The 23,165-nt window shown below is 36.0% G+C and overlaps 1 protein-coding gene across 1 annotated transcript in view; it reads right to left on the bottom strand.

Annotated features, from left to right (window-relative positions):
- The window catches only part of pcca (propionyl-CoA carboxylase subunit alpha), a 53,518-nt gene that overhangs the window by 5,730 nt on the left and 24,623 nt on the right, over window positions 1-23,165 (bottom strand). Inside the window, exons 11-21 of the mRNA XM_067402770.1 lie at window positions 21,528-21,622; window positions 21,146-21,296; window positions 19,391-19,534; window positions 17,515-17,589; window positions 15,973-16,041; window positions 15,799-15,874; window positions 15,494-15,707; window positions 13,305-13,407; window positions 10,150-10,248; window positions 8,591-8,644; window positions 890-1,030 (exon numbers count right to left, since the gene is read on the bottom strand). Of these exons, the coding sequence (XP_067258871.1) occupies window positions 890-1,030; window positions 8,591-8,644; window positions 10,150-10,248; window positions 13,305-13,407; window positions 15,494-15,707; window positions 15,799-15,874; window positions 15,973-16,041; window positions 17,515-17,589; window positions 19,391-19,534; window positions 21,146-21,296; window positions 21,528-21,622 (1,221 nt within the window). The remainder of the gene's footprint in view (window positions 1-889; window positions 1,031-8,590; window positions 8,645-10,149; window positions 10,249-13,304; window positions 13,408-15,493; window positions 15,708-15,798; window positions 15,875-15,972; window positions 16,042-17,514; window positions 17,590-19,390; window positions 19,535-21,145; window positions 21,297-21,527; window positions 21,623-23,165) is intronic.

Genomic DNA, 23,165 nt, shown 5'->3' with positions numbered 1-23,165 from the left:
TAAAGGGGCCGCGTACCCTAAATCGGCGCATTTATAATGATAGGCAGTTAAAAAAAATGTATTAAAAATAACTATGGGGTATTTTGAGCTGAAACTTCACAGACACATTCAGGGGACACCTTAGACTTATATTACATCTTTTGAAAACATGTTCTTCGGCACCTTTAAATAAGCTAGGTATGTAGCTGCTCAAAATATGAATATGCATCCATTTTTCATTATTTATTCATTCTTTTATTTTTAGTTTTGTTTTTATTTGAGTGACATTGGATACCACTTGTATGATTATCCATGGGCACACCAGTGTACCTTGAGCCATCAGATTTATCCACGCAGAACAGCGGAAGAACTTGCGCAAATGTTACTCCTCAAATAACTTGTAGTTCTGTAATGTAATCGCTAGTTACATAGTGCAGCTATAACAAACTTTAACAGTAAAAAAAAAAATAAATAAATAAAAAAACCTTTCTTTGTGCGCCACCTAGTGCTGCTTACTCCAGTCCAGTGGGTGGTGGAAATGTGCCGTTATTCAAAATGCTTTAATCCAATGTAAAAGTCGCATTTTTACTGTCCAACTGCTGCTATCACTTTGATTGGTTAATGATGGTAAATGATGTCAGATAGTTCTTGGTGAACTGTCCTTTAAAGGAGAAGTGTACTTTCATACCACATTTATTGCTAATATCCCTCTATCCTTTTTTATCTTGTGTCTAAGTGACTGGCATTTAACTACTGTCTGATTGTATTTATGTCTAATATTTAGAGGTCAGCTTCCTTAAAAGTTGTAATTACTTGGGACAATTCACCTAGAGACCTTTAAGCAATCCAGAATGAATTTTAATTCATCTCATAAACACAGAAAATGGGAGAAAAATGTGAAGTAACTTACACTGTCCCCTGGTTTAACAGACACAGCCACTACTGATCCTGGCATGGGAGAGCGGAGGATGCTACTGGTGTCTTCAGGAACCTTCTCTGGCATGTGCTTGCTCAAGGACGCTGCCAGTTTACTCAGCACACGCAGCTTAAACTGAACACATGAAAAACAGAGAAATGGGTACACAGATAGCTCAATGAATTAAATACAGAAAATGAAGATGATATAAACAACCAAAAGACAAACATACACACATTTCTCCACATTCTGCTTTTCTTTAAGATTATTTTTTTTAGCAGCATAAAGTCTAGTGCACATTGTATCTTATTCAGGCTAAAATCAATGATAACTCAATAATAGCCCAGTGTGCTCATTTAAATTTCGCATTAATCTTGAAAGACTGCACATACAAAAAAAAAAAGTTAAATTACTTGCTTGTGGTCCTTTTGGATACTTTTAGGTGGATGGAAATGCTGCAGAGCGTACCCATGTACATTGAATTTACTTGCTACTAACGGTCTCAAATTAATTTTGAAATTTCATAAACTGTGTCATTTTTTGTGTGTAATATGTATCAGACATGGTCAAGTCACCTTTATTTATACAGTGGTGATTGAATGTTTGTGAACCCTTTAGAATTTTCGATATTTCTGCAAAAAATATGACCTAAAACATTGTTAGATATTCGCAAAAGAACCCAATTGAACAAATGAGACAAATAATATCCAGTATTACATATCTGTGAGTGAACTCTTGCTTTCAGTATCTGGTGTGAGCCCCTTGTGCAGTAATAACCGCAACTAAACGTTTCCGGTAACTGCTGCTCAGTCCTGACTTGGAGGAATGTTAGCCCATTCCTCAGTATAGAACAGCTTCAGGGATGTTGGTGGGTTTCCTCACATTAACTGCTTGCCTTCAAGTCCTTCCACAACATTTCAATTGGATTAAGGTCTGGACAATGGCTTGCCATTCCAAAACATTAACTTTTTTCTTCTTTAACCATTCTTTGGTAGAGCGACTTGTGTGCTTGGGCTCTTTGTCTTGCTACATGACCCACTTTCTCTTGAGCTTCAGGTCACACACATATGTTGTGACATTTTCCTTTATAATTCGCTGCTATAATTCAGAATTCATTGTTCCATCAATGATGGCGATTCATCTTGCCCCAGATGCAGCAAAACAAGCCCAAACCATGATACTACCACCACCACGTTTCACAGAGGGGATAAGGTTCTTATGCTGGAACGTAGTGTTATTCTTTCTCCAAACATAATGCTTCTCATTTTTGTCTAATCCGTCCACAAAACTTTTTCCAATAGCCATCTGGCTTGTCCACATGATCTTTAGCAAACTGCAGATGGGCAGCAATGTTCTTTTTGGAGAGTAGTGGCTTTTGCCTTTCAACTCTGGCATCCACACCATGGATGTTCAGTGTTCTCCTGATGGTGGACCAATATCAGCCAATGTGAGAGAGACCTTTAGTTGCTTAGAAGTTACCCTGGGGAGGGCAGCAATTGTCTTGAATTTCCTCCATTTGTACATAATCTGTCTGGGTGTGGATTTGTAGATTCCAAACTCTTTAGAGATTGTTTTATAACCTTTTCCAGTCAGATGAGCAACAACAACTCTTTTTCTAAGGTCCTCAGAAATCTCCTTTGTCCATGCCATGATACAACTTCCACAAACACGTGTTATGAAGATCAGACTTCGCAAGATCCCTGTTCTTTAAATGAAACAGGGCACAAACTGACATGTGATTGTCATTCCATTGATTGAAAACATCTAAGAACAGGTGGAGCCTAATTAACTATCCTAGAGCATCACATACTTTTGCCACTCACAGATATGTAATTCTGGATCATTTTTATGAATATATTTTTGTTTGATTGGGTTCTCTGTCTACTTTTAAGACTTTTGTGAACATCTGATGATGTTTTAGGTCATATTTTGGCAGAAACATAGACAATTTTTAAAAGATTCACACACATTCGAGCACCACTGTATAGCGCTTTTTACAATGCAGATCGTTTCAAAGCAGTTTCACAGTGATAATTAAATTAATGAACAGAGATTGTTTTGGCTTTACAGCAGCTCTAGGAAAACGTTATAATCAACCTAAAGTAAGTTTTTGATTGAATCGCTTCCGCTGTAAAAACTTAAATGACACCTTTTTAACTGAAAACAGAAGACTTTCAATGCGGCCTTGCCATTAATTTACACGTTTAGTTTATAGGCATTCACGTTTGAATGTGTATTATTCATGTGGTGCTGAGCCATCAGCCAATCACATACTTCCAGGGGGATCCAGTGAAAGTGCCAATGAGATAAATGAGAATGTTAAATGATGGCTTTCTCTGTGTATTTCAGACCTACTTATGGCAACATATGGTCAGTGAACAACTAGGCTAGGCTCTCCTGATCTCCCATGATATTCTCCTAAGCTTCCCATCTCCTCCTTTAGATGGCAGCACAAATCTGTTTCCAAACACACGCTGGGCGGCTAACTGTTTATTTTTCTTTGTGTGTCTCAGACAGATGAAAGGCTGTCAGTGCCCAGTCTAATTCAATTAACAGATGAGTGAAGCCCTCCACAATGCTCAATGAATGAAAAGCAGTTTTGTCAATTTAATGATTACCAACGTAAACACACACAAACATTCTGTCTCTCTCCCTCACACAGTAGCAGCAGTATGCCAAGAGCATCAGCCCCCTGCTCTCCATACAGACACTAATGGAGAGCCATTAGCTCATAACAGCCTGCAGAGCAAATGAAGAGCTAATTAATACAGTCACATAAAGAACAGGCCACTGACACTGCTGGATGGAGAGATGAGAGGGAGCTGAGATGGATATTCGAGTGCAATGGGGGGTCATAACTCCAAGGCCATTTTCAGAGCAACAATTACAGAACTCAAAACCTTAGCAAATGCTCCATTTATATGTGTCAGTAAAAACAAATATACCCTTCCGGTTTCATTAAGGTGTTTATCTGACAAAATTATTTGGCAAAAAATAGGCATAAAAAATGCATAGAAAAACAAAAAGTTCACAGGAATAAGCATATATTGGCTACAACTTTTATAATAATAAAAGTTATTAATATTTTGTTGGTTCTCTTGTTTTTGCAGGTGTTCATAATTTCTTTATATGATAGCCTGGCCAAAAATTATGTTTGCACAATTTGGCATGTTTCATTGCATAAAACAAAAAACAATAAAACTGACTCCAAGCACAGTTATGAAATGTGCTTACAAAATCTTTAACAAATTTTTAATAATATTTGGATAAAGGGTGAAGATGTCAATGTTCATAGACCGGATATTACTTTTGTCCACAAATGACCGTGATTTTAACGGTAAAAGACTGTAAAAATTAGTTAATTGGTGAATAAATGTAATAGATCTAATGGTACATTTAATGTAATTTTACAGTAAAATAAAATGAAGTGAAGTGAAAAATAACAAGTCATTGTATAATTTACAGTACAAATGTAAATTGACATTCCCACAATCCCCTGCTATTTTCGTTGAAATAACTGTTTCTTCTTAGTTTATCCTTATTTTTTTTCTAATCAGTTATGTACATTAGGGTTTTGTTACATCTAATGTTGCTTCATTAAACATTAAAAATAAGGTTTTTTTAAGCCTTTATCTGACAGAGTTCTGCTGTACTTTAAATCACTCATATATATACATACACTTTGTTCCAAATTATATATAAGTATATAAGATATAATCTATATATCATACTTTCTATAGTTTAAAAAAAAAAAAAAAAAAAAAAAAAAAAACTTATTTTAATGTTTTGACTGTTGTCTGTCCTCAACAAAACACTAGTTTTGTATTACTAGTTCTTTACAAGTTTCTCACCCGCAGTGGTACTTCCTCACCAGTGTGTCATTGTGAAAACCCCGCTATATATTTGTGATGATGTCATTTCTGTGCTATATTTAACAAAAGGAAAAGGTGGCTCACTCATTAATCATGGGATAGCTCTCTGAAGGGAATATGTCTACTTTCCAGGAATTCAACAAAGGAAGCCTTACATCATTCAGCTAAACTCAGGTCACACTCGGTAATGAAGGGTGATGATTCTGTGACCGGGGTCAACACACTAAATCTCTGCGCAACAAGATGAAGTCACAACTGAAACTTTTAGATGTTATAGCATGTGGTTATGAGAAGTACTACAACATAGAGGGGTACTAAAACTAAATCTTAAAAAAAAAAAAAAAAATACAGTCTGGGACCATTACCACTACTTTTCCATTATGTATTTATTCCAAATTACACTTCTGTGCAGGTAGGGGTCAGTAAAATGCCTCATGCATAATTAGGCCTACAATTATTACACAAAAAAGCAAAAATGAAATATTACAATTTAAATGAACTGTCTGGATTTATTTTAAAATGTAATTTATTTCTGTGATGGTAAAGCTGAATTTTCAACAGCCATTACTCCAGTCTTCAGTGTCACATGGTCCTTCAGAAATCATTCTAATAGGCATTTTGTTTTTTTTAATCTGTAATCTGCGATCTGTGATCTGAGCCTTATTTCCAGCAGTCATTAATTCAGTCAACTAATAAAACAATGTTACATAATCCTTCAGAAATCCATCTAATGTGCTGATTTGGTACTCCAGAAACCTTTGTATTGTTAACACAGTTAAAAATAGTTGCGCTGTGTAATGAAGTGTGAAGACAGCAATACAGTGTCTTTTTTCAGTTTCAGTTTCTTCAGGCACTGAAGCACTTGGATTTCTTGCAAATCAGTGTACACTTGTCAATAAAAAATTAAAAATGGCCAAAAGAAAGATTTTGGTAACACTTTACAATAAGGTTCATTATTTAACTACATTAGTTAACATGAACTAATAATGAACTGCACTTATACAGCATTTATTAATCTTTGTTAATGTTAATTTCAACATTTACTAAAACATTATTAAAATCTTGTTAGCATTAGATAATGCACTAACATGAACAAACAATGAACAACTGTATTTTCATTAACGTTCATTAACATTAACGAAGATTAGTAAATACAGTAACACATGTATTGCTCATGGTTAGTTCATAATGTTTAAATAATGCCTTACTGTAAAGTGTTACCAAGATTTCTTACATACAATCATGTATGTAAGAACAACATCAAGTTTTGATTTTTTTTTTTTCTTTTCTTTTTTAAGGATAAAGGCCTGCGACTAATTCTAGGACTAATTCTGTTCAACCATGAAGTAGGTTAGTGCAGTGTTCCCCAACCCTGTTCCTGGAGGCACACCAAAAGTACACATTTTGTACCAGACCCATTCATTTCAGGTCCTGGGCTGTGTCTGAAATCACCCTCTATACCCTTAAATAGGCCACTATTTGAGGGAACAGCCATTTGTAGTGGTGTCCAAAACCATAGCGGACGATATTGAGTGCACTCACTCAATTCCACAATGCACCGCAATAACAAGTGTACAACAGATGCACACAACAGCTACAGAATACCCATAATGCATTGTGAGAGAATGGCGCCCCCAGCACCCGTTCCGTCTCCATTCATCCATCCATTTTCCAAACCACGCTGGTCCAATGTGGCTACAGTGTAATATTATACAGGTACAACTTGAGTGATTATTAAAATGATTAATATAGGTTTATACACAGTTTCCAAGACAAAGTTTAAGATAAACATTTTCTACTGGAGCTGCCAGTTTGCTAAGTTTCAAATGATTATTAAAAAGCAAGCACAAACTCCAGCGCACTCAGTGTCCGTATTCACTCACTCGTTTTCATTCACTCCTTTAAGTGGACTATATTAGTGGGGTAATGTAGGGAAAAAGTGAATGAGGTTATAGGGGCACAGCACTGGAGTCTCTGTTAACAGGCCAAGTTGAATCAGGTGGGTTTGATTAGGAATAGTTTGAAACTGTAGTGTCGGTGTGCCTCCATTAACAGGGTTGGGAAACACTAGGTTAGTGAAGGCAATTTGAGGTGCTTTACTAATGGTCTCACAAAATTTCTAAGCGCGATTACTAAGAACTAACATCTATATTACTTTTCTGACAGGAGGACACCCTAAAAACTTTTCAACTCTTGTTTCTGCTGGACCTGACATGGAAACAGACAAGCACTGACAACCACAGCCCCACTGACCTGTTAACATAGAATGAACGGAAGGCATCCCATAATAGCCTTGACCCCATGGAAACTTTGAAACAAATCCCCTCAGAAGGACTTTGAAGCAGAGACCCCCCATGAGGCGCACGCGTGTGCAGTCTGAAAGCCGGCATTTCCTCTTCTTTTACAGAGTTACTGTGTTTTTAACCCTGTTTGTTTGTTTAAGCGAACAGAACGTTGATGCTGATTGTTTGGGTGGCTTTGGGTAAACAAAGACAGGACGGCTTGGTTTGATTTGTAGTTGGGTTGAGACACCTGTGCGCTGCTCTGACCACACAGAGTCTCTGTGCGTTTGCGTGTGTGAATGTTTGGCAGATCGACTGGAGTGTAAAGACAGGATACATGCCTCAGTGAGTGACATAATATAGCATATATCACCCAGCATGAGGTACACAGAAAAACATGACTGCGCTCATGAACGCACACAAACAAACAAGGCACCATCACACCAAGAACAATAAATATAACAATAACTATATTGGCGCTCACACCAATGGATGATAATGTTCTGTTTATTTGCTTTAAATGCTTAAGCTTTTTAAAGTCAGGTGGATTCTGATTGGGTTGCATCTTTTATCACTCAAGGAGCTGGAAAATGTTCTGAAAGTGATTCCAACAATATTGTTCCTCTGTGTAGTTATTGTTATTGCTGTGGTGTGGACTTCCTTATTCTCATAGAATTAGAATGATTATTAGAACTGTATAGTTACTGTTATATTTATCATCCTTGGTATGCACAGCCTTTAAGTTTAATGCCATATACACTTCAGTCATTATCGTACGGTTCAAAAAGAAGTTTTTGAACGGTTCACATAAGAAAAACTTGAGGATGAACTACAGACAGATGACTAACACAGAAACATCTAAGACCAGTTACCAAACTTTCCATGACAACATTCATATTAGCAGTGGTTCTCAACTGATGGGTCACACACCAAAAATGTATTTATTCTAACAGGAATATATATTTATTCTAAAAACAATACTAAATACTTCTAAAATGCAATCGATCATATAATCACGAATGGCTAAGATTGAAAAATAAATATGCTTATTAACTTTTTAGCTTTTTTTGTTCATAATTGCCCTTTTTTTGTCATCCATTGTTGTTTAATCAAACTGTGCAGTATTTTGGCACAAATTTATCTGTCACTTGGTAGAAAGCTGATTAGGCAGAACACATGCTGACATGCTCATCCTTAATTAGAATACTCATCCTTCACTAAAAAAAAATGAATGAAAGTATACAAGATAAAAGAAAATATGACCATCACTACATTAAATGCAAGTTCATTTACAGCGAAGATAAACATTTGTGCTTGTGGAAAATTAGTAGCTTAATAATACATAAGATAAATAATAATTCATTCCAATGTTGGAATTTAAGAACATTTTGATTAACACAGTAGCATTAAATATGCTGCTGTGCCGGGTCATTACGTTATCTCCAACATTTAATCTGGGTTTTGAAGTAAAACCAGTTGAGAACCATTGACACAGTTGATATTGGTACATGTCACTATGAGGTGCTTGTTTAAAGACTTACTGAAGTGCCCAGATACTGCAGGGTGATCTCCCCAGCCGCTGTCCGCAAGAGGCACTGCATTCAAAGAAGAAACAGTGAGACCTGTTAGTGTCTTTGAATGTATATTGCGGTGTGCTTATAGTACTACAGCAATGGTGAATTCTTCATTCTGATTGGCTGACATGTTAGTGTCTAATAATTCATTTTCTAAAAATACACAGCTGGTTTGCGGACCTCATTACAGTTGCATAAAGGTGGTGTAAGAAAGTAGTTCTACACAAAATAGGTTTATGGGGTGAAAAAATAGATAAGTAATCATGGTATAAATAAGGGACAAATGTACAGTGAACTAGTCATTAAAAATTGTGAAACAAATCGATCACTCTAAACTAAACTTCTGATTGGATGAGTTGTAAAACTCAGATAAACATACTCACCATCACACAATCTATATTAATAAATTAAATTGTGTTAATCAAATAAAGAAGAACTGTTTTGTTTTTGATTATTAATACTAATACGTTTAAAAATGCTATAATTTTGCAGTAATTTTGCAATAATGACTAAATTATCACACATATTGCATGTATAACTACCTAACTAAATAATTAAATAAATTACATATTGATTTCATTTTTAGAAATAGATCATGCAATGATAAGAGACTGTTTTGATGATGGGATGCAGGTCAATTTATAGTTTAGCCATCTTTATAACAAATAAAATCAGAATACAGTTGACCAATCAGAATCAAATGTTCCAAAGAGCCATGTAATAAGTTGAATAATTGACTCTGGTGAGGTCAAAAATCTCCAAGTGGGTAGATCTTTGTGAAATTGGGTGGACCTCTTTTTAGTGCCTCTACCCAATGATATTATTCATTATTATATCAATGTGGGTTTTTTTCCCCAAGAACAATTCCAGTTAGGGTGACAACCTCAAACTTGAAAAAATAAATTAATGCTAAATATATTCATAAAAATAGTTTTTTTTTTTTTTTTTTTTTTTTTTTTTTTAATTTATATAACAAAGACATACTAGGACAAAAAAAAAATGCATGCAATGCCATGTATGAATTTTTTCGTAACATGACTGAATGAATGAAATCAGGTTTTCCAATGCTCAATGAGAAGAAACGATTCACTAGAACAGAGGCCTTGAACCCTGCTCCTGTGACCCACTGTCCTGCAAGGTTTACTTCCAACCTGCTTCAGCACACCTGCCTGTGAGTTTCAAGAGATCTTGAAGAGCTGGATAAGCTGGTTCAGGTGTGTTTGATTAGTGTGGAGCTTAACTCTGCAGAACAGTCGTTCCCCAAGAGCAGGGTTCAAGACCCTACAAATGAGGGAGAAACAGCCAATTAGTATGAATCAGATTTTTCAAAGCTACATATGAGAGGACTGGATCGATACTGGGTTGAAAAATATCCGTATTGTTACTGGACTGAACACTAAAGCATTTACACCAGTGGAGTAAATTACCACCTCAAGTGTGCATTACTTTTCAATAATTCATCATAACTTTTCAATAACGGACCAGAGCCAATTATTTCCTACATGTACGCATGTATGTTTGTGAACCTGGAGAGTTCTGTGTTTGCCGTTGATGGTGATGGGCAGCAGTGCTGAGGCCAAGTTCCATTCTCCAGACACTTCAACCTTCTCTCCATCTATCTCCACCTAAACCAACAAACAAACACTTGGTCAGAGGTGTAAAGAGTACCTGAAAACCATACTCGAGTAAAAGTACAGATACCATACAGCGAAAATGACTCGATTACAATTTACAAGTGACCAATTCTAATATGAACTCTTAGAGTATCTGATTTTAACAGTACTTAAGTATTTTACTCATAGTAATGTGCAGGGCAGTTGGACATAGTGGTGTTTCAGAGGTAAAAAATGATATAAATACTGTTAGTTTTCTCACACAAACTGATCGTTTTGTGTCTTAGGACATCAATGTGTCATCACGAGCCACAGGGTTTAATTTGGATTTGTCTATGCATGATTTTTTTGACGCTTATAGATGGTGTTACCATTTCAATGCATTATTTGACTGACAGACTGCAACGGTTGGAGTTAAAAATCATCATTTGTGTTCTACTGAAGAAACAGACACCTACACATCTTGGATGCCCTGGGGTTAAGCAGATAAAATTCTAATTTTCATTTTTGGATGAACTATCCCTTTAAGTACAGTAACTAATTACATTTACTCAAATAGGAGTTTGACATAAATCAAATGTCCATGTTATAAGTGAGTTACTATGCGTGACAGAGGAATAAGACTGAGCTGATCTGATCTGTGTGAAAGAAACAGCGAGACAAAGAAATCAAATGTAAGTTTCTGAACTCATGTAAGGTCATTCAGTAGTTTCTGCTCTCAAATCCACCTGATGCCTGTTAGGGGAGGTGGGGGGTTTCATGTTAGTCTTTTCTTTAAACCAGTGTCTCTGGTCAAACTGATTACCCTCAGCCCTCAAACACTTGTCTAAACAACAGTTCTGAATAATCAGCTACATTCCCAAAGCATGCTGGGACGCTGAAACCTCCAGGGCCATCTGTGGAGCAGGGGGTCCAGTTTGATGTGCAGTTGTGGGAGAGAAACACACATCCAGCCCTCAGCTGTAAGAGCAAAGAGAGAGAGAGGGGTCCACGGAGATCAGGTGAGGCCCCTGAACCCCCGAGGCTCCTTTTATCCCTGACTGAAGGGCCACAGGTGTCTAAACATACAGTTAGTGAGTGACGTCTTGGGGAAAGTGTGAGAGCTGCCACTCCATGAGGGTCTTTCAGTAACAGAAGAGGAAGACACACAGATCCTAAAGTGATTTAGACTCAAGAGTCGAGGGATTGATTTCAATGCAAATACCACCATAGAGGACATTGTGTTAGACATTAGTGAAGAAGCAGGAGCGCTCACTGGAAGTACTATAACAGAAGAAGAGAATAGGCCTTCTCACAGAAATCAACTTGATAGGCAGGCTGAGTTATGACTTAATGAGGACAATTTTTTTTTTGCTGGAATTGTGTGGAATCTTTCATTTTTGCTCATGGGAACCACAGAAGTTAATAAGGGTTAGTTCACCCCAAAAAATGTCTGTCATTAATTACTCACCCTCATGTCATTTCAAACCTGTAAGATATTTTTAATGAAATTCAAGATTTTTCTTAAAGGGTTAGTTCACCCAAAAATGAAAATTCTGTCATTAATTACTCACCCTCGTGCCATTTTACACCCGTAAGACCTTCGTTGATCTTCGGAACACAAATTAAAATATTTTGGTTGAAATCCGATGACTCAGCGAGGCCTCCATAGCCAGCAATGACATTTCCTCTCTCAAGATCCATTAATGTACTAAAAACATATCTAAATCAGTTCATGTGAGTACAGTGGTTCAATATTAATATTATAAAGCAACGAGAATATTTTTGGTGCGCCACCAAAATAACGACTTATTTAGTGATGGCCGATTTCAAAACAATGCTTCAGAAAGCTTTGGAGCATAATGAATCAGCGTATCGAATCATGATTCGGATCGCGTGTCAAACCAGCAAACTGCTGAAATCACGTGACTTTGACGCTCCGAATTGCCGATTCGTTATTTTGGGTTTTTTTGGCACACCAAAAATATTCTCGTCGCTTTATTACATTAATATTGAACCACTGTACTCACATGAACTGATTTAAATATGTTTTTAGTACCTTTATGGATCTTGAGAGAGGAAATGTCATTGCTCCCTATGCAGGCCTCACTGAGCCATCGGATTTCGACAAAAAAATCTCAATTTGCATTCTGAAGATTAACAAAGGTCTTATGGGTGTGGAATGGCATGAGCGTGAGTAATAAATGGGTGAACTAACCCTTTAATCTCCCATAGAAAGCAATGAAATTACCACATTCAAGGTACAGAGAAGAAGTAAAGACATTGTTAAAATAGTCAATGTGACTACAGTGGTTTAACCTTAATGTTATGAATCGATAAAAATGTTTTTTTTTTGTGCGAAAAAACAAAACAAAAATAACGTCTTTATTCAACAATTTCCTCTCTACCCTGTCAGTCTCCTACGCAGTTGACTCAGAGCAGCGCTTCCATGTTTACGTCCGAACGCCAGCTCAGTATTGGCTGACGCTGTTCACGTGGGCACCACGATGCATGCGTGTGATGCTGACGCAGGAGCTGGCACATACAGAGTCGGCGTTCTGACGTGGAACATGGAAGCTCTGCAATGTTTCTTCAACTTAAACTGTCGAGAATGACAGAGTAAAGAGGAAATTGTAAAATAAAGTTGTTGTTTTTGTTTTGTTTTTCCGCACAAAAAGTATTCTCGTCACTTCATAATATTAAGTTCAAACCACTTAAGTCACAGTGACTATTTAACAATGTCTTTAGTACTTCTCTGGATCTTGAATGTGGTAAATTTGTTGCTTCTCTGGGAGATTTTTCTTAGATTTCAATTTGTGTTCTGAAAATCAACAAAGGTCTTATGAGTTTGGAATGACATGAGTGCGAGTACTTAAAGGGTTAGTTCATCCAAAAATGAAATTTCTGTCATTAAGTCAACCACCTGAGCCATTTATACCACAAGCAATTTATATGTGTTTGTCTATATATATTCCACATGAGCACCACAACTCAATGTGTCAAGCATATATGCACCACAGTTAGATAAACTGGAAGATAAATTGAGATCTGACACGAGATGTCATTTTTTTTTAACATTTTTCACTCACCTTATAGTTGTTTCCAGACCGTGACACACCCAGCATGTGAACACCTTTATCAAGTTCCACACACAACTCCCAAACTCTGCTCTCTGCAGGAACACTGGACACCCTGGAACACACACACAATGTTTATCATCTGTCATTCCAGGCGTAACAAATACACTTACTTTTTCCTCTCACAAATCCCTCACTGTAATCATTTTCAACTATAAAGTTTCTCTCCTCTACAAATGAATTGAAAAACACAACACGCGCACAGACGCACTCAAACCACCTGGTCACTGGCTGTTTGACTGACAGCTCCTCTGCTAAGAGACCTAAAGTAAATGTATTAGGAGGAATGTAGTGTTTTTCCACTGTGGTGGGCTACATTCACTACAAAGAGAAAGCCCACCCCCCACCAATAACTTTTGAAACATAAAAAAGAGAAAAGAAAGAGACAGTGGAGGGGGAAACTGGAGAGATGTTTAGACAGATGGTCTCCCTACATCTTTTTTTCAAGTGTAAATTGGTCTTCTTTTCCAGATGAAGAATAATTCATGACTGTTTCATTGGCTGAGTCTAAAAGGTACATTGACAACCAATTCATTTACACTGAATATTAAATACATCTTATGTTTTGTGGTTATACTTTCAAAGCAGTTTGGTAGTTGCATACACTGAATGTTTATTTGCAGTGCTGTACGCTTGTAAGTGGATTACTGCCAAGCGCATTTTCTGCTTGTTTGTACATAAGCAGGTTATTGTCTGAAGCTTGTATTTAACCTAGAATTTTGTTTTGATGTCCTTACACTGGAGAATAAGGAGAAAATGGTTCATATGGTACATGGTGCCCCCTCAAGGCATGAGCTCTCTCTTACAAACACAGTAAGATACTAGAATGCTGCAGATGTTTAGAATTTTGTCTGAAACCACTGAATGGACAGAAGATCCCGTTAGATTATTTATTACTACCTAAGATTCAACAATAAGATTTCTTCTGCTTGCATTTTACAGAAGTTTTCACTTGCCCCTACAACACTTTTCATATTTTCCAACATATATAAATAAATATTTATATTTTTGTGATATAATGTTTCCTTCAAAAAACCTAACTGAAAAACCAAACAAATCAATTGTTTTTGCATTTTACAGCTACAATGTAACTAATGTAATAACTTTACAAACACTTTTGATAAAAAATTATGCCATATGGTGCAAAACATTACTGATTTGTTTAGAATTACAGTCTCATTGTAACTCATGCCACCATGACTGCTATAAGTTATTCTCACAATTTCACCAAAAACCATAATCTTTTATGTGAGCCAGCTATATGTTTAAGTTTCATAAAAACAGGTGTACATGATTAATGAATTTAAGATGGCTGTCAGTGAGCCCCGGCCATCTTCATCATCATGAGTCCTGCTACTATACTTTAAGACACAGAATGTCACACAAAATAATGGAAAACCAATGGAAAACATTAAACAAATAATGGAAAACTGGATTTTCCCAGCTCTTATGAAGAGTATAATGTATTAGTAGACACACTCTAATGTACACAACACAAAACTCCCTAACCAGTCAATTCATGAATACTAAGCTGAAAAAATAAAAAATACAAATAAAAAAATAAATGAATTATATATATATATATATATATCATAACTATAGGCACATTATTATGTGAACACCAATGCCAATATCAATGCCAATTTCAGTAACTTGGCAGAGTCATTGTTAAGGTCCACACTAAGAAAGACAACTATAATGGTAACTATATTGGCATTCAGACAATGGGATGATAACGTTCTGTTTATTATAAGCATTTAAGTCGATGGATTTTGATTGGATGTCAGTGTTTTTATCATTCACCAGCTGGTATATTGTTCATCTGTGTTATTTTCATCATAGCTGTGGTGTGAAAAGGCCTTGTCAGTGAATAGGTATTCGTTATTATGGATGTGAACGGGCCTTTATTTATCTCTAATCTGAAGAAACGATCTAATCATAAAGATATCAATTGAAAACAGATTGTTTAATGAGGGTCTAATAAGAGTCATAGAAAACTGGGAAACGGTTTAACTTAATGACTGTTTTTGCTGCGAAAAACTTCTGAGAAAAAGACAAAATGCTACAAGAGTGCAGAATATGCCCCTAACCAACTGGTTGTTGTCAGCGTGTGTAATCCAGTTGCCCCATCTGTCTCTCACCTCAGATCTCCCAGGAACTTCTGAGAGCGAAGCTGTGCTGCTACATAGAGTGCTGCACCCGTAGCCAGCAGCTCCTGTCTCTCTCCTGCTGTTAACATGTGACCTTTGAACCCATCAGGATACACCTCCGGGAGAAACTTAGTGCTGATATCGCCAGACACAAACCGTGGGTGAACAATGATCTCTCTCAGGAGAGGAATGTTATGGGTCACACCTGCGCAAATGACAGAATTAGAAATGAAAGAAATTTGCATTTGGAATATTTTCACATTTAATATTTTTGCATATTTCTTTATGCAATTCACCTCTGATGACATAATTATCAAGTGCGTCTTCCATTTTCTTCAGAGCTTCTTCTCGTGTTTTTCCATATGTGACCAACTAGTCAATGACAACAGCAATAAATCAATGGACTAGTCTGACATTTTATTTAAATCAAATGAGACTGTTAAGATGGTCTGATATTATTATTCTATTACCTTAGAAATCATGGGATCATAATATATACTGATGTCACTTCCTTCCTCAATTCCACTGTCTACTCGAACCTTCAAGAGAAAAGCAAAACCACCATTATCATTCAAAAACCTAATATCCAAAAAACTTTTAGCAGAATGTCTAAAACAATTTAAGAAAATTTTCATATGGCCTACTTCATAAAATGTGTCCTGCATTTCAAGTGATTTTTTCAAAACAAATCTTTTTAGGGCAAAAATCACCGGAAAACAAAACTATTAATAACCACTAAACATCACACAATGGTATCTTTTTGGACCTGCCTATAAATGAAAGAATATTGTAAATATCCTCAGTGGTGTTTGCTTTCTTTAGACATTCAAACATCATCTGTCTGTGTGTGTCTATGTTTGTGTGTTTCTGAAATAAAAACATCCTGTTCTGAGCAGCTCCCGAAAACTAGTGACCTTTCAGTGAAGAGGACGAGTCTATCTGTTCTTCCTTAATTGATTGATGTGTGAATCTCACACATAAACACATTCACTGTCACTTGAACATACCAAAATGCTTGACTATGCAAAGTATAAAGGGGACTGGAGAAAATGTTTCCTCCTTTTTCCTCCATAACTCACAGAGTACTACAAATTTATCATATTTTGACGTAAATCAGAAGTGCCTCAATATATTTTTGCCCAACTCAAATGAGCACAAATTAAAGTAATATAATTACTTAAGTACTTTTTATTAATACTCCTATAATAGTTGTAACTTTATATTGTTTCAGCTGGGAAGAATGTGTGTTTATGACAAAAATTAATTGAAATCAGTTTTACAACTGCCCCCAATCTTGCAATCTAGATTCTTGTATTTTAGCTTCAAGTGACATTGTAAATATCGGTCATTCATGTCAACTTTTAATCAACAACCTAGAAATAAAATAGAAAAGTTCTTGCTCAAAGGCTCAAAACATTAGCAGAAGGAATTATCGTTCATAATGTGAAGCGATCATACATACAGAGAAAGAATATAATGTTCTGAACAAGCATTATCACTATAGCTTGGATGCTGTTACATCCAAGCCAGTCGCCCCTGCGTGCACACACACACACGCATGCATACACACACACACACACACACACACACACACTTGTTTTTGTGAATTGTGGGGACATTCCATAAGCGTAATGGTTTTTATATAGTACAAACTGTACATTCTATCCCCCTTCACTACCCCTACCCTTAAACCTACCCATCACAGGAAACTGTGTACATTTTTACTTTCTCAAAAAAAAAAAAAAAAAAAAACCTCATTCTGTATGATTTATAAGCCTTTTGAGAAATGGGGACATGGGGAATGTCCTCATAAGTCACCCTCTACTTGTAATACCTATGTCATACCCATGTCATTATACACATTTGTCTCCTGATATGTCATAAAAACGCGCATACACACACGCACACACTCGCGCACACACACACACAGACGAGTGGGCCATCCACTGCCATCTGTGTGTGAAGAAAAAAAAGAGCAGAAAAAAAGTGGCTAAACAGATCTGTGTACTAACGTTAGCCAAGTCGAGCGGCTCCTGGTACTGAGACAGCCGACCAATGGAGGGAAGACCAAATGATTTGTATGGATCCTGAAAAAGAGAGCGATAGAGAGAAGAAATATTAGCTCTCAAATAAAACACAGGAAACAAAAGGCCAAGTGCCTAACCTCAAAGCTTATGTCTTAACTCAAACTGCAGCTCAGTTAAGATGGGTTAACAAGGTTTGCTCATTTTCGCTCATCTTTGGCAGGCACAAACGCTTCTGACATCCAGTTGGTCCAGCACATTTCAGCATGATGAGATGAGACAGAAGATCCACACTATGTTGGAGTGAGTTTACTGAATATTGATGAAGTCAATATTCTTATCATCTGAATAGGTGTTATTCAGGCGTATAAAAATGTCTGGCTATAATAAATCCTGAGCACACAAAAGCCAGTCTGTCAGACATGGATTAAGGTGAGTCCAGGATTAAACAGTTCCGCTGAAGGAGTGAAAATGATCCGTATCCCCGTTTTTTTTAAAACCAAAATGTAATGGGAAATCATTTAAAAGCTGAACGTAAACAAAACGATGATCCTACAAATCCTACACTAGCGCAGGACCTACTCAAAATATCTGTGAAAGATAAACAATTATGTGGGTAAATCTGTCAATAACGTATAGATCACATTTGAAAATAATATCACATCAAAGTCTATTTTTTAAATCAACAGTCAGGACCACTGATGTTTTCTGCCCTTTCTGAAATTTCTCACCAAATAAGTGCACTAAAAATTAAGGAAGTGTGTTTTTAAGGTTGTACTAGGTATCTTGGAAAAGTTGTGACAGTTCTTCTATGCATTTATTCTGTCTCAACTGTTTCAATTTATGTAAGCCCAGACTCAATGATAGTGAGGTTAGGTCTCTGTGTGGGCCATAACTCAATACCTACATCCTGCTGTAATACAATATTTCAAAAGGAATATTTGGAAATTTAAAATGTATGTCTCCTGCTGGCATACTAAAGCAAAATATATAAATCAACATCTGAAAAAATCTGTTTACATGAAGCAAATAAGTTTTTGAACAGGACTGTGCATACACTACCATCCAAAGGTCTGGGGTCAGTAAGATTTTATGCTCACCAAGAATGCATTTATTTGATCAAAAAATACAGTAAAACAGTAATATTGTGAAATATTATTACAATTTAACAGAACTGTTTTTTATTTTAATACATTTTAAAATGTAATTTATTCCTGTGATGGCAAATTTGACTTTTTAGCATCATTACTCCAGTCTTCAGTGTCACATGATCCTTCAGAAATCATTCTAATATGCTGATTAGGTGCTTATGAAACATTTCTTATTATTATCCATCTGTTGCTTAATATTTTTTGTGGAAACCATGATACATTGTTTCAGGATTCTTTGATGATTTGAAAGTTCAAAAGTATTGAAGCGTATTTAGTGTATTAAGCTTTACTAAGAACAGACTTTACTGTCAATTTTGATCTATTTAATGCATCCTTGCGTAATAAAAGTATTAAATTCCAAAAAGAAAATGTACTGGTATATTCATATACATATGATTTAAAAAAAAAAAAAAGTTATACATAATGATTATACACTACACATAATGAATAATAAAAAGAATAATGGTCAAATGAGGAATGTACAAAATTGCTAAAACTAAATATATTTTGTACAATAATAACCTAATTCACTCAAGATGTTTGAAATAAAAAGAAAATTATTCTCTGACCAGCAGTAGGTTTTCTGTTACCCAGCAAGGGCACAATTATCTGTTAATATTTGAGATTAAAACCAACTGAAACATCAGCCCATGACAAATCTCAGATACACTAAGATCTCACTGTGTTATGCATTACACTGCTTGTTGGTTTACCTCAGCATAGACTCTGCTCTCGATGGCCCAGCCATTTATGGGTATGTCGGGCTGTTTGTGCTGGAGTTTGTAACCCTTCGCGATGCGGATCATCTGCTGCACCAGATCCAGCCCTGTGATACACTCAGTGATGGGGTGCTCCACCTGTGAGAGAAGGACACACTCACTAACATCTTAAAATAATACATAACATGGACTGCTGTGTACAAATGTAACCGTACATACTGCATCAATTTAATTTTACTGAAAAAAAAGGGAATTTATCACCAGAATTAAAACTCTAAAAACCGTCTCCCACCAAATGCACTCAAACACTAACATAGGTGTTTAAAAGACTCTTGTTACCCAGACAGCGCCACTAACATCTACTCATTAACCCTGAGCGGAAATATTAAACCTTTTTCAAGCCCAGAGCAATGTTGCCCCTCCCCATTCTGCCCGTTTCCCTTTGGGAGGTCCACACTAATGAGCTTTATAGACACTTTGATGTCCTCTGTGGCTCTGGGTTCTAGTGAGGTGGCAAGTGAAATAAATGGTGATGAAGATAAACATTGTGATTCATACTAGATTTATTAGATAGAAATGACATACAAGAGGTCTTTTACCATTAAAACAACCTGCAAGTTTCATATCTTAAAGGAATAGTTCACCCAAAAAGGAAAATTCTGTCATCTTTTACTCACCCTCAGGTTGCTCCAAACCTGTATGAGTATCTTTATTCTGTTGAACACAAAGAAAGATATTTTGAAGAATGTGAGAAACTAAACAGTTGTGGGGCACCAATGACTTCCATATATATATATATATATATATATATATATATATATATATATATATATATATATATATATATATATATATTATATATATATATATATATATATATATTTTTTTTTTTTTGAGATACTATGGAAGTCAATGGTGGCCCAAAGTGGCCTGATTACAATTTTTCTTCAAAATATCTTCCTTTGTGTTCAGCAGAACAAAGAAATTCATACAGGTTTGGAACATCTTGAGGGTGAGTAAATGATGACAGAAATTTTATTTATAGGTGAACTATCCCTTTAAAACGTCCTCCTCATTGTAAACAAAGCATTTTTGCAAATCATGCTGGACAAAAAAAAAATCCATTATAGAAAAATTAAATGTGTAACTTTATTACAATATTCCCAATTCCCTTAAATTGACATTAAACACACACACACTCACAACCTTTTAAAAGATTCAGAGTTGTTAATGTACTTGAACTTCATATTTAATTGAATTTCTACATGCAATGCAATTGTACAATGGCATAAATTAAAGCTCTTTTTAAAAGCCTACATCTTATGTTAAGTTTCAGGTATATTTTTTCTAATGGCAAGGACAGTCTGCCTTGTCATTAATGGGTGCTCAGACAAATTGCAGCACTAATGTAAGGCTCCAATAAAAAAATGAGGTAATTACTACCAAAATCACTTTCAAGGAATGCTGTTCACCTGGCAGCCATATTTGCAACACCTCCAGGCAGCTATTTCGGGCATCCAAGACCAAGTCCTATCTACTTGAATGGGGCAATCCTGAAATCTCAGGAGGGTCCGCACGTACAGAGCGCAATGCAAATTTTTTCACCAGAATAGTATGCGCTCCACCTAATTTTTGTAAATTTTGGATACGATTTTTGTGGCGGGTATTAATTTCTGAATGTAATGTAATGATATTTCAAAAAGCAAAAATGATGTGCAGTGCTTCAAACATACTCATGCACATACAAACCTGTAGACGTGTGTTCATCTCCAAGAAGTAGAAGTTCTTCTTGGAGTCGACAAGAAACTCCACAGTGCCAGCTGAGGAGTATTTCACTGCTTTAGCCAGAGACACAGCCTGCTCTCCCATCGCTCTCCGAGTGTCAGGGTCCAGAAAGGTGCTAAACAGACACACAAACACAAACTTATAGCAATGTAGATAGTCGCATAAGGCGGTAGTGCTTACTGTCCATAACATTTATTTCAAGACTTCATTTAATTTAATTTTTATTTACTTTTTTCCCATTGAGTGCCTCACGCTTCACATTTAGACTATTTGGTGCCATATCTTAGAAACTCTCAGGTTGACATTATTTATTTATAAAATAAATAAATGCAATGCTGAAACAAACCTGGGTGCCTCCTCCACCACTTTCTGGTTTCTTCTCTGGATGGAGCACTCTCTCTCATTCAGCCACAGCGCATTGCCGTGTTTGTCCGCCAACACCTGCACACAACGGAATAGAAGTAATTAGCACAAATATCCACACCACGGCCACTCAAAAAAATCCTATGACAGTATAGAGAACATAATCTCTGCTGTAGAGAAAGTGATACGGCAAAACATTTCCAATGGACAGTTTGTCACTGGGAAATCATAGGTGTTCATTCAAAACCATTAAGTCAGTCTCTTCTAAAATCATGCATTTAGCTTTAGAATCTAGAATTTAATCACATTTAGTGCCATTACCCAAAGTGACTTACTTTGCAATCAAGGTATACATTATCTATTCATGCATTCTCAATGAATCGAACACATGACCTTGACATTGCTAGTGCCGATCTCTACTGTTTGAGCTACAGGAATGTTAATGAATCTTGAATTTTTATTTACAATCAGCTGAGGAGGAATGTGCAACCTGAGGTTAACTGGTTACCAAGCAGACAGTACAACAACGACTCAAGGCTCAGAGCCAACAACCTGCTGGTTACTAGCCCTGATCCTTAATCACTACACCAAATAAAACTAACCTCCTACAAGCTAAAAGGTAACATTACAACAGTAACATTAATCTGATAAACAGAATGATTGTGTGGGTATGGTTAACCTAAACTGTAAACAGTTCAGTTTCAAATATGGGATATAAAATTAATCTATTGTGGTCTAACCTCTCGCATTCTGTTCCACAATTTTGTGCAACAGCCATTATATTTTAGCAGTTTAGTTTTGGTTGGCAGTTGAATTAATGAATTGCTGAATGAACGAATGAATGAATTGCTGAATAAATGAACAAACTGTTGAACAAATGAATGAATTGTTGAACGAATGAAAGAATGAATTGTTGAACGAATGAATGAATGAATGAATTGTTGAACGAATGAATGAATGAATGAATGAATTGTTGAACGAATGAATTGTTGAACGAATGAATGAATGAATTGTTGAACGAATGAATGAACGAATGAATGAATGAATGAATGAATGAATGAATGAATGAATGAACGAAATGTTAAATACATGAATGCATGAATGAATGAATGAATGATTTGAACTGAATAAATTGCTAAGGGGTATCTTAATCCTAATACAGGTAGTACCCATTTAACTGTTTTTCAGCAATCAGTTATGACTATAGAGTGGACAAACTGGTTTTATATAATTAATATTCATGAGTTAAATAAAGGCTATTTATATGTATGACTTAAGTGTCCAGTAGATACACTGATATTCAAACGTTTGGGGTCAGTAAGAATTATTTAGTTAGTTAGTTAGTAAGAAGTAATGATGCTGAAAATTCAGCTGTCATCACAGGAATAAATTACATTTTAAAATACAATAAAATATAATAATAAATTACAATAATATTTCACAATGTTACTGTACGTTTGTACGTTGAGACTTCTTTCAAAATCTTACCAACCCCAAACATCTTATCTACAGACATCTTACAGTCTTATCTAGCTGGAATCTAGGCAAAAGCTGGCTATTTATTAAAGAACTTTTGCTTTATTTAACATTTTTGGCTCTCACATACATGTTGATGACTGTT

The sequence above is a fragment of the Chanodichthys erythropterus genome, chromosome 12, assembly GCF_024489055.1.
Source record: "Chanodichthys erythropterus isolate Z2021 chromosome 12, ASM2448905v1, whole genome shotgun sequence".
Lineage (NCBI taxonomy): Eukaryota > Metazoa > Chordata > Actinopteri > Cypriniformes > Xenocyprididae > Chanodichthys > Chanodichthys erythropterus.
This window is presented reverse-complemented; position numbering and strand designations above follow the sequence as displayed.